Here is an 18,450-nt window from a genome sequence, read left to right as displayed (position 1 = left end):
AGGTAATTGTAATTTTTTTATAAGCATTTAAAAATAATCAAAATTAGTTTGTAATAAATACTTATAAAATTGTCTGATATTTATAGCTAAGGCTGAAACACTTGCCCTTTTATTCCTGTTGTATCAAGAATAAAATCAGATCATTCAACTTTAAGTCGGTACTCGGTATATACTTAAACATTTTCTAGTAACCATGAATATATATGATATAAATACATATAATTTAATTTATTTAATTTAACTAATATAAATATAATATTAATAATAAAATAAAACTTAATAGATAAATTAGTTGATAAATCTGGTTTTTTTCCAAAAGTTTCTTAGGTTATTTCAATGGTTACCTCGACGGTTTACAAATTAACTGAAAATTTTTCTTTTTTAAAATGTAATTGCATTAATTGGAACAATAATTTTAACATTTAAAATTTGTATTTTAAATTTTGAATGAAGTGATAATAATATATTAATTTTACAATGTATTTTTTTTTTTTGGTAACCCATCGAAATAAAACTTAAATTTCAAACTTCAGGGGTGGTTTTCAACGACAAAGTGAATATCCTTGGTACATTATAGAGCGGCGCAAAAGTAAAAAATGTCCAGTATTTTTCAAATAAATCAGGAAAAACAAAAAAAAATGAACAGAAAAACGAGAACTTTTACGTAAAAACAGTTTTTGACAAAATCAATTTTATTATATGGTTGTACTCGTAACTTAAAAACGAATCACTGTAAATACTTGAAATTTTCACAAAATGTTTGTATTAGAGTTATCTATATATAGTTAAATTTTTAAAATATTTTGGCATTTTTTGAGTTATTTATAGACAACTAAAATTTTAGGTTTTTCTAAGAATTATTTTTTGAAATGTTGAAAAAAATTTTTGGTGCTCACAAAAAACTTGAAAGTTTAATACAACGTTTCTTATAAGTTGTTCTTATTACAGTTAAAAAAAAATCGAAAATTGTTAACCACAATTTTCTTCGTAAGAGTTTTAAGTTCACATTTTTACAAAATCACGAAAATTTGAAAGTAATTTTGTAGTTAAAAATTCATAAAATTTTTCGAATTTATGTCTTAAGTTGAAAAATTGAACACTACATTGTGCATAAGTTTTACTCAAAATAACTATAAAGAAAACTCAAGGATCATTATAGAAATAAAATGATATGAGAGTTGAATTTAAAATTTTTAGGAAATGGCGTAACGATAACGATTTGGCTTCAAATGATTTTCAATATATTTGTTATTATTCAAAAAGCATAAGACGTAGGTATTTTAAAATTTCATCAGTTATTTAGATTGGCATTTTCTTTGTATAATTTAATGTTCAAAATATTTCACGCATTTAATGTATTTATAGGCATTTGAAATTTGAAATATTCGTTTTTTTTATTAATATTGATAAAATTGTTTTGGCTGAGTCAAAATACTTGAAAATGTAATATAAAGTTCCTCATAATTTAGTCTAATAGTGATTTAAAAATTATAAGAATACATGTGCAAAATTTTAACTTTGAAGTTCAAATTCATTAAAATCATGAATATTTGCATGTTATTTTGTAGTTAACAATTTTCGTATCAGTAACTAAGAATTGAGAATTTAATACAAGGTTTTCCATAATATTGGCTTACAATAATTATAAAGAACTTACATTTTGAGATATTCGGGTCATCTAAACATAAACCTTCTTTTTCGCCACTGACTGGAAAGTATATCTTAGGTTGAAAAACCATCTTCGTTCAGAACCGTTCTTCGTTAACAATGATACTAATCAATGAATTCAAGTTTAACACATAAAATATAATAGTGACCAACTGACAACTATACATCAAAGCGGTAGTGCGGTACCACTAGACCACGTTTTTTTTTATGTTACATTTTTTAAATTTTAATGGTTAAAACTTAATATTAATTTATTATTATAAATTTACTATTTTTAATATAGGTATATGATAATAAATTAATAACCAATATAAAAGGAATTTTACATTTTATTCTGCCATTTTAATTGCATATATTTATCCAAGTTTCTAATTACTATATAAAACTCATTTCTGTTTATGACAAATGTAATCATTAAGAGTCCTTTCAATAATATTATTTATATAATAATTGATGTATATAAAATATAAATATTTTTAATCAATTACTATTCAGTCGCTATACAACAAAATAGTGGTGCTTAAAGTTCTTTATCTATAGTACGTACTTATATATCTTTGCTTCTGGCGTGTAGCATTTAGAGTTAAATTGTCATAAAGTTATTTACATCATGCATTTATTCATATAGATATCATTTTACTATTATTAATTAGCTGTGATGTTGTCCCACCCACCATAATTGAAATATATTCCAATTCTATGTTTGCACACTAATTGTTGTATTCAATTAAATAATTAATTAAACTTATGTAAAACACACGCTTGTGGCTCGTGACATTGTTGTAATATTTTATTGATACTCAGCATTGCCACTAACAGTAGAAAATTAACATGAAAAAAAACCACTCGGTTGATGATGGATTTATATTAATTGTAGGTATTTAGGAATACTATATAAATGTTATTGTAAGTCCTGAACATAAACTCTTTGTTCATTCTTATAAACCATGTTTAATAATTACTGTAATTGCAATCTTAGATATCACGCCGACCATATAACGACTATATATTTAACCGAAAGCCCTTTTTATACCATTCTGACGCCTAGAGCTTAGAATAAAACAGCCAGCTGACTGTTCTTAACTTGATAGGATTATGTGCGACAAATTTTAAGCAAAAAAACAAAACAAATATACGTACGACGAGAAAACTGTATTAAAAATATATATTTCATTATAAATGATTATTTTATGTTTAATATTCAAGTATACGTTACTTATTATATTTAAGAAAATTAGGTCTATATTTCAAATATCAAATATGTCTATTAAAAAATAAAAAGATAATTTGCACTAATTGTTGACAAAACAAAGTATCGCATAGGATGTTATTTTAGTGTAAGACAGCTTAGACTATAACTGTTAATAATTTTTAAGTCTATACTAGATGTAGAACAGAATGAATAGCTTTAAATTAATTTTAATATTTTTAAAATTAATGATAATATATGCAATGGTGAAGAGCTTCAATTTTTTATAAGTGTTATTTCTTAAATAGGTACCTGATAACAAATAACTAAAATCGTTAATTTTCATATAATTATCCAATTTCGTAAAAATGTACACAAATTTACTTAAGTTATTTATACAATTTAACATAAATAATAACAATAATTAACATTATTCAATGACAATCAACTGACCAAAGACTGGTCAAGACTATTGACCAAAAACTTATATAGATATGCCGTATACATAATATAATTGTATACATAAGTAGGTAAAAGTGAGTTGAAACTTAAATTATTTTTTATACTTTTTTCAACAATTTTTTTTACTAGATATAAATATGTATAATATATTAAAAAAAACTTTATCGTGCTCGAGTATCGGTCTAATGATCAACTAAAATCGTACGCTGCTCGGAATAAAGTAATAATGAATAGATTCCTATATAGTGGCTATTGTTGTATTGTGTATACCTACCTAATATATAATAAGTATTACACGTCCACGTCAATTTCTGTTAAAAACAACCCCTTCACGATAAAATAAAATAGTGTACGAAGATACGAACTTATTATTAACTCGGTCATAAAAACGACAAGACATCAATCGAGTTCCTGCCTATATCCGTTTATACTATAACTATGTTTTTTTAAAATATCAAAATATTTTTGTTCCTCGAAAATGTCGTTAGGTACGCGATAAAATATTGTATATTCAACACTATATCTACAAATCTATCACTGCAGCTGATGACTATAACTCAAAAACATATATGCCATAAGGTATAATAAATAAGTAAAATAACGTAACGAATTCGTATGTTACAGCATACATTACATATTCGTTGGTCAGATAATGTACCTATATTTTATTCACTGAGGAATGAGTAAAATGTATAGATGACTGAGTAATCACATTTATATTTGTCAAGGGGTTGAGATGATATCAGCATTTTGTGCTACAGAAAAATCGAGTTCGACAAAACTAGCTCGTAACTTATATTGTGTTGTTAGCTTTATAGTATAGGTATAGGTATAAAAGTATATTGACCTTATCACATATACCTATTATTTAACATTATCTGTGTTTATATAGGTACGTCTGGTTTTTTACGATATTTCAATTTCTATTCGATTATGTAAAATATTTCACAATGATTATAACGTCCTTTAAAATCGAAATACTTTAAAAATCGACGTGTGATTAGGCATAGATAATATTCTCGACTTTAAGTTTTATTTCAGATCAATTTACTCTACACTCAATACTAAAGCTAAGCTAACGTAGGTAACACAAGGTCGGTTCAGCTTAACGTGAATTTACCGTGTTGCGCGTTGGGGACAGAGAGAGAAAACAAACGGTGCCATTGCATCATCTTAAAGTAATTTTTTCTATTAGGCATGAAAAAAAAAGTGAATTCAATAATTATTGATGTGGCGAAGATTTAATAGGTGATAGGTAACACATTTCATAATAATTTCATACGCAAAATAAAACACTACGTCACAGAAATTAAAATTCCCATTTCCCTTTTACATTGTTTAAACACCGAAACTCTAAAATAATTAATAATTATTATTTATAATTTATTATTATTATTAACAATTTATGGCCGATAAAACTTGTTTGGGTGAAGGTGAACCTCGTTTTTGGTTTCAATATTTACTGTTAAGCGTCCTCTTAATCTTTTCACTGGCGTCTGGAAAGTCTTTTTTCTTCTAAAAATACCCACAATTGTTGAATTAATTTCAGTAAATATTCTAATGAGCGATAAATATAATTGAATTGAACCATTTGTTGAAGTAAAAATAAATACCTGAATAATTACTCATTTACCAACTTGAATTTTAAGTTTAAAATGTATACGCATAGGGTAATCAAATACAATAGCCAGTAAAGGCATCGAGTACTAAGTGTATGCGATAATTATTAGATGTAGCGTTACCTACTTTGGTTAGTTCTTAGAAATAACAATAATTTCAAATGTTCATCGTGTATTCACTCCTACACCTATGTATAGACATAGAAACGTTTTTGTTTTTATTTTTAAAATTTGTTCTACATTCTTCAGTTGTAGGTAGGTACTAAGTTGATGATGATAACCTATGACTCGTAAATATTTTGTTTTATGAGCAACTACGAATGGAATAATATTATATAGGTACAATACGATCGCAGTAGCAGTTGAAAGAATTAGCACAGAAAAGAATAATAATTAGCAACAGTTAATATTATCATATTATTGTATTATGTTTTTATATCGCGACTATTATTGATAACTTATTGATAACCCAAAGTAAGCAAATATTGTTATCTGTAGATACCGTTTCATTATTATTTTTTTTTTTTCAATAATATTCATTATATTAATTTCTAAATTCATAACGTTTACAGAGTAGTAACAGCGTGTGCGTGTATTAGCATGGATTAAGCTACCAACGAATCCGTCACAAGTCTAGTCCGTGACCCTCAGACATCACGGTGATTATAAAATGTAAGTCCGTTATGTAAACAAGTTAAAAAATTCTTTCAGACAACACGTTCTAGTGTAGTAGTGTTCGATTTAATTGCGCGCCGTTCGAAGTATAACGATTAGTAGATAATAATGTGATGGTTAGAATCGAAAGACCGCATTTATTGCATCAACTATGAACTAACACAGCTAAAAAGTTACGACAAGGAACAAATGAATTAGTGCCGTCAACAAACCGTCGAGTGTCAACAGTGTTGCGAGTGCGGTATCAGCACGAAATGATAACATTATTGTTATAACTTATAAGCTAAAATTACCGGTAATAAAATATGATAATTTATTGTTCTAGTTAATCGCGTCATCGCCCTTTTTACAAATAGTATTTTATTTTATCTGAAACAAAACAGTTGTCGTTAATAATTTTTTTCCTCGTGAAATTACACCGAACGTTTTATTACCCACACTTAAGACCGCGGTACTTCGACGAATTATCATGTTGTGATATTTAAAATTTTAATTATTGTTAAATTAATTTGTATATTATTATCTATTCCAATAATAATCACAATAATTATAAGCCACTCGAATAAAAAAAAAAAAAAAAAACAGTATCTAGTATTAATATGTAAGTTCATTAAACATATTATAGTTGTCTTAATGTGTATGGCGTTTGAATCACATTAAAAAAAAATTAGGTCGATTTATTATATCACGTACATATTAAATTTGATATTTATGGCCATTCTCATATTATCAGTTACAATTATTATTGTGGATTTAATTCACTATTGAATATTTCAGTCTTGATGCACAGATGACGAGCTAACAGTCACATTTAACTAGTGGTTAATGCTATGCACCAGTAATTTATTGATTTTGGATAGTTCTTAGCTGTGTATAGTTAAAATAATAAATGTACACATTTATTTGTAGTTAACATAAAAAGGTACCTACTGTATAAAGAATTTTTATTACTCTAACTATTACCTAACGTTAAATATTATATACTAAATATTTAGTTTTAGTTTGTAATGTATATTGTTGTTTTTCATTTAGGATAATATTGTGCAATAGTATTAGAAGAGTTCAATCTGTGCTAATAAATACTAATTTTTTTTCAAAAAGAAATTTGTTCCTATCAGTGTATAATTATCAAAATAAAATGGAAAAGTTTAAGTTAGCATCAAGATACGAATCTGGCCAATTTAACGTTTGGTAAGTGTTTTATTATATTATGATCTATTAAATGTTAAAATGTTATGAGTTTATATAATATTATATTTTTTAAATTAATTTATATGATTCCAATGATTATGCTATATTTCTTATATACTTTTATATTTACTTCCTAATTCACAAACATTTTACAAAAATACCAAACTAAATCAAATTATTTGTACTATGGGTTTTTAATTTATAAAACTACAAATATAATTGTTGATATGTACTTTAAGAATCTATGTTGAAATTAACAGGTACAATATAGAATTATAGACTTTCATCATTTTGTGTCATTGATATTTTTATTTCTTAATCAAAACTATACTTATTTAATAATTCAAATAAATTGTATTATTAATAAGATTATTGTAGAACTTTAAGTTACAAAATACAATTTTTTTTTTATTATTTATTTATTGGCAAAGTTATTAGGTATTAATAATATTACTATTTTCAATGAAATTCAACTAATGTTTAATTTATGTTAAAAAATGAGCTACTTAAAAACAGAAAAAAAATACTAATCAGTCACATTTCTCAAGTGGCTTAATGTGGTTTAGTGTTATTTAGTTATAATTTGGAAAGTTTATTAAGTATTGATTTTTGAAAGTAATATTTTAACAATTTTTTTATCATTAGGTATAATTTATTTTAAATTTATTATTTACAACATGCATTTTTAGTTCCTTATTCTAAAGCAGAATAATTTTTTGGAGTAATTCAATGTATAAAAATTGAAATTTTGGTATACAAGGGATATCTCCTAATATAAGTAGTAATATTATTAGATTATATTGATTAAATATAATTTTTAATTTAATCTATTTTTGTTTTATAGGATTGAATACAATAATTTGGCTATGATTACTAAGCCTTTGAATTTAGGTCAAGGATTTCCAGATTATGAACCACCATCACGTTTTTCTAATTTTTTAGCTGAAGTGGCCTCGGAAAAGAATTTATACTCTCATCAATATACTCGTGGTTTGGTAATACTCAAATCCAAAAAATAAATTTTTACTTCTAAATAATTTTAATATAGTTTTTATTTTTAATTAATAGGGTCATATACGTTTGGTGAAAGCATTGTCCAAATTATATTCAAGCTTAATTAACCGGGAAATTGATCCACTTAATGAAATATTGATTACAGTTGGAGCATATGAAGCACTTTTTTGTACTATACAGAGTACTATTGAGGTGGGAGATGAAGCAATTATTATTGAACCATTTTTTGATTGCTATGAACCATTAGTACGTATCGCTGGAGGAACTCCCAGATTCATAGCTTTAAAGAATGTAAGAATATTTTTAAAATAATTTGATATCACAAAAATTACAAAAACAAAATAATTATGATACCATATTATTTTTTTTAGACTAAGCCTAACAGTTCAGTATCACATTCGAGTGATTGGAAACTTGACCCAGAAGAACTAGCATCATTATTCAACTCTAAAACTAAGCTTATCATTGTTAACACACCGCATAATCCATTGGGAAAAGTATTTGATTATGACGAGTTAACAATGATTGCAGATTTGGCCAAAAAACATAATGTACTAGTTATATCTGACGAGGTATATGAGTGGATGGTGTACGAACCAGCTAAGCACATAAGAATGGGTAATTTAATTTTGTATAGTATTGTTGTTTATGCAATCATAATATAAGTTACAACTTGGGTTACCACTTAGCAGGGGTAGTTAGACCTGAAGTACAGGGACCCTGATTTAAATAAATTTGTAATTTTTGAAATTTTATATTAAATAATATTTTGTGATACTCATATTTATATATTATATATATATATATTATATACAATATATGCATATATTGCTATAAAATATTTTAATTTTCAGGTTAACCATCGATTAGCTAGAAGTTGTCATGTATGAAACATCTGTATCACTTATAGAGGCTATATGAGTAATAACTATTTACAATTAAAATTAATGGATTTATATACCTAGCACATAGGCTAGATTTAATCAATACTGTGCTATTTTTCAAATTTTCTAAATCATTTAAATAATATTGTCACATAATGAATTATTATACTAAAATTTCCGAATATTCTTGTCTTCTAATAACTGATATAAAATAATTTTTGGAAATTTTCTATAGGGCCCACAAACAGTTAAGTACAGGAACCCAAAATTTGATGTGAAGGGGGGAGGGGGGCTGGTAATAAAATATTATAATATAATTTAATAACACTTAAGTTAGGTACCTGTATTAGTTTAAAAAATTATTTTTGTTTTCAGCTACACTTCCTGATATGTGGGAAAGAACAATTACGATTGGATCTGCTGGAAAAACATTTAGTTTGACTGGTTGGAAACTTGGATGGGCATATGGTCCGGCTAATCTTATAAAAAATCTTGTTGTTGTTCATCAGACTGCAATTTATACATGTGCAACACCAGTTCAGGAAGCTACTGCAAGAGGATTTGAGCATGAAATCAGTGCTCTTGATACACCAGAAAGTTATTTTCAAAATCTATGTAAAGAGTTAAGACCAAAAATGCTTTTTCTGTCCAATGTGTTAAAAGAAACTGGATTCAAACCTATTATACCTGATGGTGGATACTTTATAATTTCAAATTGGACATCACTTGGTTTGTTAAGACATATTTTTATCAATAAAATCTTGTAATAAACAATGATTTATATTTGTTTGTTTAGAAAATAAAATAGATTTAAGCCTGGAAACTGATAAGTACAAGGATTTACAGTTTACAAAATGGCTTTCCAAAAACGTCAAACTTCAAAGTATACCATTTTCAATCTTTTTTTCCGAAAACAGTAAACCATCGGCTGAAAACTATATGCGTCTTTGTTTCTTCAAAGTAATATTTAAAAATAGTTCCTTCATTTAAGTATAATATTAAATTTGATTTTTTTTTTTGTTTTTAGAAAGATGAAACTTTAAAGGAAGCTGAAAAAATTTTAACTACATGGACAAGCAAATTATCCTAAAAGCCTGAAAGCTCACTTAGTTTTAAAATTGTTGTTGCAATGGTTAATCATTTTTAATAGAATGATTATTCTCGCATAAATTATATTTTTTACATTTTATAAATGTCAGTTTATGAAATCTATTATATTAATCTATTATATACCTTATAAATGAATATCTATTATTATAAGTTAATCATAATTAATAATTATACAACACATATATTTCAAAGTTTTCATGATAAATTTTATCGTTAATAATATGTTGTATGAAAAAAAAATAAAAGTAAATAGATTTAATTTTTACTTTCCTGATATTCAAAAACACTACTTTTATTCTCTCAATATATAAGATAGAAACACCAAACATCAGTTAGTATGTAACAATGCAACCAATGAATTATTATTAAAAAAAAAAAAAAAACCACTTAAAATATGTTCTTAATACAATACAATATCAGTTTTATATGATTTAATAAGAAAACATTAAACATTACTGTATCTAAAATTAACATAATCATTTAGCATCTTTGATGGTATCATCATTTAGACTTCATATGTATAATATAGTGTATCAAAATTAAAAATAAATTACATTTTTCTTAGAAAAATGTATTCAGATTCATAAAATATTTTTAAATTAAAAAAAAAAATTCTCAAGTATTTCAAAATAATTTCAATTGAGATTTAAAAAGTGACTAAATTATTATTGTAAACTAAAATAGACAAGATTAGGTAAATTAACTAATTTGTTTTACTTGTATGAATTTCTTTAATACTTTTAGAAAATGTAATTTTTTTTTTTATTAATTTCAATTTATGCCCCCCCCCCAAAAAAAAAAAATCTGATTTCTATTTTTTTTTGTGTACCCTACTATAAAAGGATAATGAGTAATTTATTAATTAATACAAAATAAATTATACTTTAAATCGTTGACATTTTTTTTATTGTTATTATTATTATTAGGATTAAAATAAATTGCACGTAACTAGAATAAATTAATACCTAACCATAAAATATGTGATAACTCATCTTTGTAAATTGTACCTACAGGCTTCTTTTTAATTTTTATAGGAAAATGGCTCGAACAATAATGTCAATTTTATAATATGTTGTAGGTGTGTTTGTATACTGTATAACATGACAATAACATAATTGAAAATACTTCATCCTTCAGCTTTGAAGGGAGATTTTGATAACAAATTATATCCCATCAATAATTTTGAAAGGTCAATTAATTAACGTTGAACATCTTCAGTATTTGTCACAATAATAAATTGTATGATCAACAAGAAAATTAATGAAAACCGGAATTTTTACACACACACGCACACAAAGGAAAAATTATGTTTGTTCTTTTGTTGTAAATACTTGTTATTTTTATCATACATTTATATTAGAATATTATGTAGGTACATGAAACACTATAGGTAAATGCATAATATTTTCAAACTATTTTGACACTTTTTTGTGTTATTTATTCAGACATATGAAATTTTCAATTCAATAATTCTAAAAATGTTTGTTAAAATATTATGACGAATAAACACAAATTATTTGTAAAAATATTGTACTAGGTTATGTATACACAATGTTGTAATAGTATAATACAAGTAGTATTTTACTGGTATACGTACTAAAATATTTAGTATCTATCTATTATTTTAAAAACATTTTAGCAATGATATTCATTATTCACAGAATGAATTAAAATCGCAGAAAACTATGATAGAGAAATTCACTTTTTCGTAGTTCAGTTCCTTCAGAATGACTGATAGATCATTTCCGCTTAAAATCATATTTCGTATACCTACTTAAAATGATATGTAGGTAATAGGTATATCATTATGAATTCAAATTTAATAAATCTATAGCAGTGATCTATTCAATATACCTAGTGTGTAGTAGAACAGTACTCACATACCTACCTTCTTTATCTATCATCACATTTTAGGGATATTAAAAATGTTTTGATTTTATCGAATTGCATAAGCATAATAGGGTTGTAAATATTCCCTCTCAAGATCATACGCTATGCGTCCCACAACGTCTAAAATTTTAATTTAAAATAAATCGTATTCGTTTTATTCACGTATAATACTTTATTTAAGTCTTTGTGAACTACATGTGACGTTGGATTGATCGCCCTGCTAACAAGTTGCAAAATCTTTCGAATACGTTCCTAATACTAAATTTTTCGATTTATGTCACCCTCTTAAATAAAACCATCAATATAGGTACATCTGCAACATATTTTGACCGGTAACACACTACACTCGGTTCGAAAACGATTTATTGAATGTTTTGTATTTAAAAGAAATCATAGTCGTCTTATTCATGTACAGCACTGCGTTTAAGTCATTGTGAACTACAAGCGGCGCAGAGATGATCGTCCTGCCAACAAGGTATATCTTTCACATATATTCCTAATACCAAATTTTACGTTTAGGCCTTTGGGCCACCCTCGCAAACACTACGATGTATACCGTATGTTTACAATATTATCCGACCGACTGTTCACTACACTAGGACACTCGATTTGAAAACCTGTTTAAAAGATAGCGCCTTGATTCGTTCTTTTCATGTAAAACATTGTAAACTATATGCGGCTCGGAGATGGCCATCCTGCCAAGAAGGTGCATCTTTCCCATATGTTCCTAGTACTAAGTTTTGCGTTTTGGGTTACCCTCGCAATTACTACAATATATACCGTATATTTACAATATTATCCGACCGACTGTTCACTACACTCGGACACTCGATTTGAAAACCTGTTTAAAATAAATCGCCTATATTCGCTCTTTTCATGTACAAAATTGTGAAGTATATGCGGCGAAGGGGTGGCCGTCCAGGCAAAAAGGTGCATCTTTCACATATGTTCCTAGTACTAAATTTTCCGTTTTGGGTTCCCTCGCAAATACTACAATATTTTCCGTATATTCACAATATTATCCGACCGACTGTTCACTACACTAGGACACTCGATTTGAAAACCTGTTTAAAATAAATCGCCTTTATTCGTTCTTTTCATCAACAACATTGTAAACTATATGCGACCCAGGGAAGGCCGTCCTGGCAAGAAGGTGCATCTTTCACATATGTTCCTAGTACTAAATTTTCCGTTTTGGGTTCCCTCGCAAATACTACAATATTTTCCGTATATTCACAATATTATCCGACCGACTGTTCATTACACTAGGACACTCGATTTGAAAACCTGTTTAAAATAAATCACCTTTATTCGCCCTTTTTTCATGTACAACATTGTGAACTATATGCGGCGTAGGGGTAGCCGTCCTGCCAAGAAGGGGCACCTTTCACATATGTTCCTAGTACTAAATTTTACGTTTTAGGTCTACCTCGCAACACTACAATATATACCGTATATTTACAATATTATCCGACCGACTGTTCACTACACTAGGACACTCGATTTGAAAACCTGTTTAAAGAAAGCGCCTTGATTTGTTCTTTTTATTTACAACATTGTAAACTATATGCGGCCAGGGATGGCCATCCTGCCAAGAAGGTGAATCTTTCACTTATGTTCCTAGTACTAAGTTTTGCGTTTTGGGTTACCCTCACAATTACTACAATATATACCGTATATTTACAATATTATCCAACTGACTATGCTCTACACTAGGACACTCGATTTGAATCCTGTTTAAAAGAAAGCGCCTTGATTTGTTCTTTTTATGTACAACATTGTAAACTATATGCGACCCAGGGATGGCCGTCCTGCCAAGAAGGGGCATCTTTCACATATGTTCCTAGTACTAAATTTTACGTTTTAGGTCTACCTCGCAAACACTACAATATATACCGTATATTTACAATATTATCCGACCGACTGTTCACTACACTAGGACACTCAATTTGAAAACCTGTTTAAAAGAAAGCGCCTTGATTCGTTCTTTTCATGTAAAACATTGTAAACAATATGCGGCTCAGAGATGGCCATCCTGCCAAGAAGGTGCATCTTTCCCATATGTTCCTAGTACCAAGGGTTGCGTTTTTGGTTACCCTAGCAATTACTACAATATATTTCGTATATTTACAATATTATCCGACCGACTGTTCACTACACTCGGACACTCGATTTGAAAACCTGTTTAAAATAAATTGCAATATTCGCTCTTTTCATGTACAACATTGTGAAGCATAAACGGCGCAGGGGTGGCCGTCCAGGCAAAAAGGTGCACCTTTCACATATGTTCCTAGTACTAAATTTTACGTTTTAGGTCTACCTCGCAAACACTACAATATATACCGTATATTTACAATATTATCCGACCGACTGTTCACTACACTCGGACACTCGATTTGAAAACCTGTTTAAAATAAATCGCCTATATTCGCTTTTTTCATGTACAACATTGTGAAGTATATGCGGCAAAGTGGTGGCCGTCCAGGCAAAAAGGTGCACCTTTCACATATGTTCCTAGTACTAAATTTTACGTTTCAGGTTTCCTCGCAAACGCTACAATATATACCGTATATTTACAATATTATCCGACCGACTGTTCACTACACTAGGACACTCGATTTGAAAACCTGTTTAAAAGAAAGCGCCTTGATTCGTTTTTTTCATGTAAAACATTGTTAACAATATGCGGCTCAGAGATGGCCATCCTGCCTAGAAGGTGCATCTTTCCCATATGTTCCTAGTACCAAGGGTTGCGTTTTTGGTTACCCTCGCAATTACTACAATATATACCGTATATTTACAATATTATCCGACCGACTGTTCACTACACTAGGACACTCGACTTGAAAACCTGTTTAAAAGATAGCGCGTTGATTCGTTATTTTCATGTAAGACATTGTAAACTTTATGCGACGCAGGAATAGCCGTCCTGCCAAGAAGGTGCATCATTCACATATATTCCTAGTACTAAATTTTCCGTTTTGGGTTCCCTCGCAAATACTACAATATTTTCCGTATATTCACAATATTATCCGACCGACTGTTCACTACACTAGGACACTCGATTTGAATACCTGTTTAAAATAAATCGCCTTTATTCTTTCTTTTCATCAACAACATTGTAAACTATATGCGACCCAGGGAAGGCCGTCCTGGCAAGAAGGTGCATCTTTCACATATGTTCCTAGTACTAAATTTTCCGTTTTGGGTTCCCTCGCAAAAACTACAATATTTTCCGTATATTCACAATATTATCCGACCGACTGTTCACTACACTAAGACACTCGATTTGAAAACCTGTTTAAAATAAATCACCTTTATTCGCCCTTTTTTCATGTACAACATTGTGAACTATATGCGGCGTAGGGGTAGCCGTCCTGCCAAGAAGGGGCACCTTTCACATATGTTCCTAGTACTAAATTTTACGTTTTAGGTCTACCTCGCAAACACTACAATATATACCGTATATTTACAATATTATCCGACCGACTGTTCACTACACTAGGACACTCGATTTGAAAACCTGTTTAAAATAAATCGCCTATATTCGCATTTTTCATGTACAACATTGTGAAGTATATGCGGCAAAGTGGTGGCCGTCCAGGCAAAAAGGTGCACCTTTCACATATGTTCCTAGTAACAAATTTTACGTTTTAGGTCTACCTCGCAAACACTACAATATATACCGTATATTTACAATATTATCCGACCGACTGTTCACTACACTAGGACACTCGATTTGAAAACTTGTTTAAAAGAAAGCGCCTTGATTCGTTCTTTTTGTTTACAACATTGAAAACTATATGCGGCCCAGGGATGGCCGTCCTGCCAAGAAGGGTCATCTTTCACATATGTTCCTAGTACTAAATTTTACGTTTTAGGTCTACCTCGCAAACACTACAATAAATACCGTATATTAACAATATTATCCGACCGACTGTTCACTATAATAGGACACTCGATTTGAAAACCTGTTTAAAATAAATTGCAATATTCGCTCTTTTCATGTACAACCTTGTGAAGCATATGCGGCGCAGGGGTGGCCGTCCAGGCAAAAAGAAGCACCTTTCACATATGTTCCTAGTACTAAATTTTACGTTTTAGGTCTACCTCGCAAACACTACAATATATACCGTATATTTACAAAATTATCCGACCGACTATTCACTACACTCGGACTCTCGATTTGAAAACCTGTTTAAAATAAATCGCCTATATTCGCTTTTTTCATGTACAACATTGTGAAGTATATGCGGCAAAGTGGTGGCCGTCCAGGCAAAAAGGTGCATCTCTTCCATATGTTTCTAGTACTAAGTTTTGCGTTTTTGGTTACCCTAGAAATTACTACAATATATACCGTATATTTACAATATTATCCGACCGACTGTTCACTACACTAGGACACTCGATTTGAAAACCTGTTTAAAAGAAAGCGCCTTGATTCGTTTTTTTCATGTAAAACATTGTAAACAATATGCGGCTCAGAGATGGCCATCCTGCCTAGAAGGTGCATCTTTCCCATATGTTCCTAGTACCAAGGGTTGCGTTTTTGGTTACCCTCGCAAAAACTACAATATTTTCCGTATATTCACAATATTATCCGACCGACTGTTCACTACACTAAGACACTCGATTTGAAAACCTGTTTAAAATAAATCACCTTTATTCGCCCTTTTTTCATGTACAACATTGTGAACTATATGCGGCGTCAGGTAGCCGTCCTGCCAAGAAGGGGCACCTTTCACATATGTTCCTAGTACTAAATTTTACGTTTTAGGTCTACCTCGCAACACTACAATATTTTCCGTATATTCACAATATTATCCGACCGACTGTTCACTACACTAGGACACTCGATTTGAATACCTGTTTAAAATAAATCGCCTTTATTCTTTCTTTTCATCAACAACATTGTAAACTATATGCGACCCAGGGAAGGCCGTCCTGGCAAGAAGGTGCATCTTTCACATATGTTCCTAGTACTAAATTTTCCGTTTTGGGTTCCCTCGCAAAAACTACAATATTTTCCGTATATTTACAATATATCCGACCGACTGTTCACTACACTAAGACACTCGATTTGAAAACCTGTTTAAAATAAATCACCTTTATTCGCCTTTTTTCATGTACAACATTGTGAACTATATGCGGCGTAGAGGTAGCCGTCCTGCCAAGAAGGGGCACCTTTCACATATGTTCCTAGTACTAAATTTTACGTTTTAGGTCTACCTCGCAAACACTACAATATACACCGTATATTTACAATATTATCCGACCGACTGTTCACTACACTAGGACACTCGATTTGAAAACCTGTTTAAAAAAAAGCGCCTCTATTCGCTTTTTTCATGTACAACATTGGGAAGTATATGCGGCGCAGGGGTGGCCGTCCAGGCAAAAAGGTGCATCTTTCACATATGTTCCTAGTACTAAATTTTACGTTTTAGGTCTACCTCGCAAACACTACAATATATACCGTATATTTACAATATTATCCGACCGACCGTTCACTACACTAGGACACTCGATTTGAAAACCTGTTTAAAAGAATGCGCCTTGATTCGTTCTTTTTATGTACAACATTGTTAACTATATGCGGCACAGGGATGACCGTTCTGCCAAGAAGGTGCATCTTTTCCATATGTTTCTAGTACTAAGTTTTGCGTTTTTGGTTACCCTCGCAATCACTACAATATATACGTATATTTACAATATTATCCAACCGACTGTTACTACACTCGGACACTCGATTTGAAAACCTGTTTAAAATAAATTGCAATATTCGTTCTTTTCATGTAAAACATTGTAAACAATATGCGGCTCAGAGATTGCCATCCTGCCAAGAAGGTGCACCTTTCACATATGTTCCTAGTACTAAATTTTACGTTTTAGGTCTACCTCGCAAACACTACAATATATACCGTATATTAACAATATTATCCGACCGACTGTTCACTATAATAGGACACTCAATTTGAAAACCTGTTTAAAAGAAAGCGCCTTGATTCGTTCTTTTCATGTAAAACATTGTAAACAATATGCGGCTCAGAGATGGCCATCCTGCCAAGAAGATGCATCTTTCCCATATGTTCCTAGTACCAAGGGTTGCTATTTTGGTTACCCTCGCAATTACTACAATATATACCGTATAATTACAATATTATCCGACCGACTGTTCACTACACTAGGACACTCGATTTGAAAACCTGTTTAAAAGAATGCGCCTTGATTCGTTCTTTTTATGTACAACATTGTAAACTATATGCGGCCCAGGGATGACCGTCCTACCAGGAAGGTGCATCTTTCCCATATGTTCCTAGTACCAAGGGTTGCGTTTTTGGTTACCCTCGCAATTACTACAATATATACCGTATATTTACAATATTATCCAACCGACTGTTCACTACACTCGGACACTCGATTTGAAAACCTGTTTAAAATAAATTGCATTATTCGCTCTTTTCATGTACAACATTGTGAAGCATATGCGGCGCAGGGGTGGCCGTCCAGGCAAAAAGGTGCACCTTTCACATATGTTCCTAGTACTAAATTTTACGTTTTAGGTCTACCTCGCAAACACTACAATATATACCGTATATTTACAATATTATCCGACCGACTGTTCACTACACTCGGACACTCGATTTGAAAACCTGTTTAAAATAAATCGCCTATATTCGCTTTTTTCATGTACAACATTGTGAATCATATGCGGCGCAGGGGTGGCCGTCCAGGCAAAAAGGTGCAC

The 18,450-nt window shown here is 30.0% G+C and overlaps 2 protein-coding genes across 6 annotated transcripts in view; one reads left to right on the top strand and one right to left on the bottom strand.

The window, feature by feature from the left end:
- Positions 1 to 18,450, bottom strand: part of LOC114126432 (fatty acid CoA ligase Acsl3) — a 120,118-nt gene that overhangs the window by 69,398 nt on the left and 32,270 nt on the right. The window lies entirely within an intron of this gene.
- LOC114127271 (kynurenine aminotransferase-like) lies at positions 5,461 to 10,071 on the top strand. Of its 5 annotated transcripts, none has more exons than XM_050205767.1 (9): positions 5,465 to 5,908; positions 6,391 to 6,535; positions 6,646 to 6,804; positions 7,649 to 7,799; positions 7,873 to 8,109; positions 8,190 to 8,436; positions 9,078 to 9,431; positions 9,499 to 9,662; positions 9,730 to 10,071. In XM_050205767.1, the coding sequence occupies exons 3-9, from the start codon at positions 6,752 to 6,754 to the stop codon at positions 9,790 to 9,792; spliced, it is 1,269 nt and encodes a 422-aa protein (XP_050061724.1). In that variant the 5' UTR covers positions 5,465 to 5,908; positions 6,391 to 6,535; positions 6,646 to 6,751; the 3' UTR covers positions 9,793 to 10,071. The 5 variants fall into 5 exon arrangements, with proteins under 5 accessions (XP_027847258.1, XP_050061724.1, XP_027847261.1 ...); XM_050205768.1 differs by lacking the exon at positions 5,465 to 5,908 and adding an exon at positions 5,956 to 6,214; XM_027991457.2 differs by lacking the exon at positions 6,391 to 6,535 and having other exon boundaries at positions 5,461 to 5,610.

The sequence above is a fragment of the Aphis gossypii genome, chromosome X (assembly GCF_020184175.1).
Source record: "Aphis gossypii isolate Hap1 chromosome X, ASM2018417v2, whole genome shotgun sequence".
NCBI classification, from domain to species: Eukaryota; Metazoa; Arthropoda; class Insecta; order Hemiptera; family Aphididae; genus Aphis; species Aphis gossypii.
Note: the sequence above shows the minus strand (reverse complement) of the source record. Positions and strands in the feature narration are given on the sequence as shown.

Bases quoted from the DNA above. Each gene is read 5' to 3' on its own strand.
- LOC114127271 (XM_027991457.2), top strand. The intron at 6,805-7,648 runs GTAAGTGTTTTA...TTTGTTTTATAG, and splicing joins TCTGGCCAATTTAACGTTTG to GATTGAATACAATAATTTGG. The intron at 8,437-9,077 runs GTAATTTAATTT...TTTTGTTTTCAG, and splicing joins AGCTAAGCACATAAGAATGG to CTACACTTCCTGATATGTGG.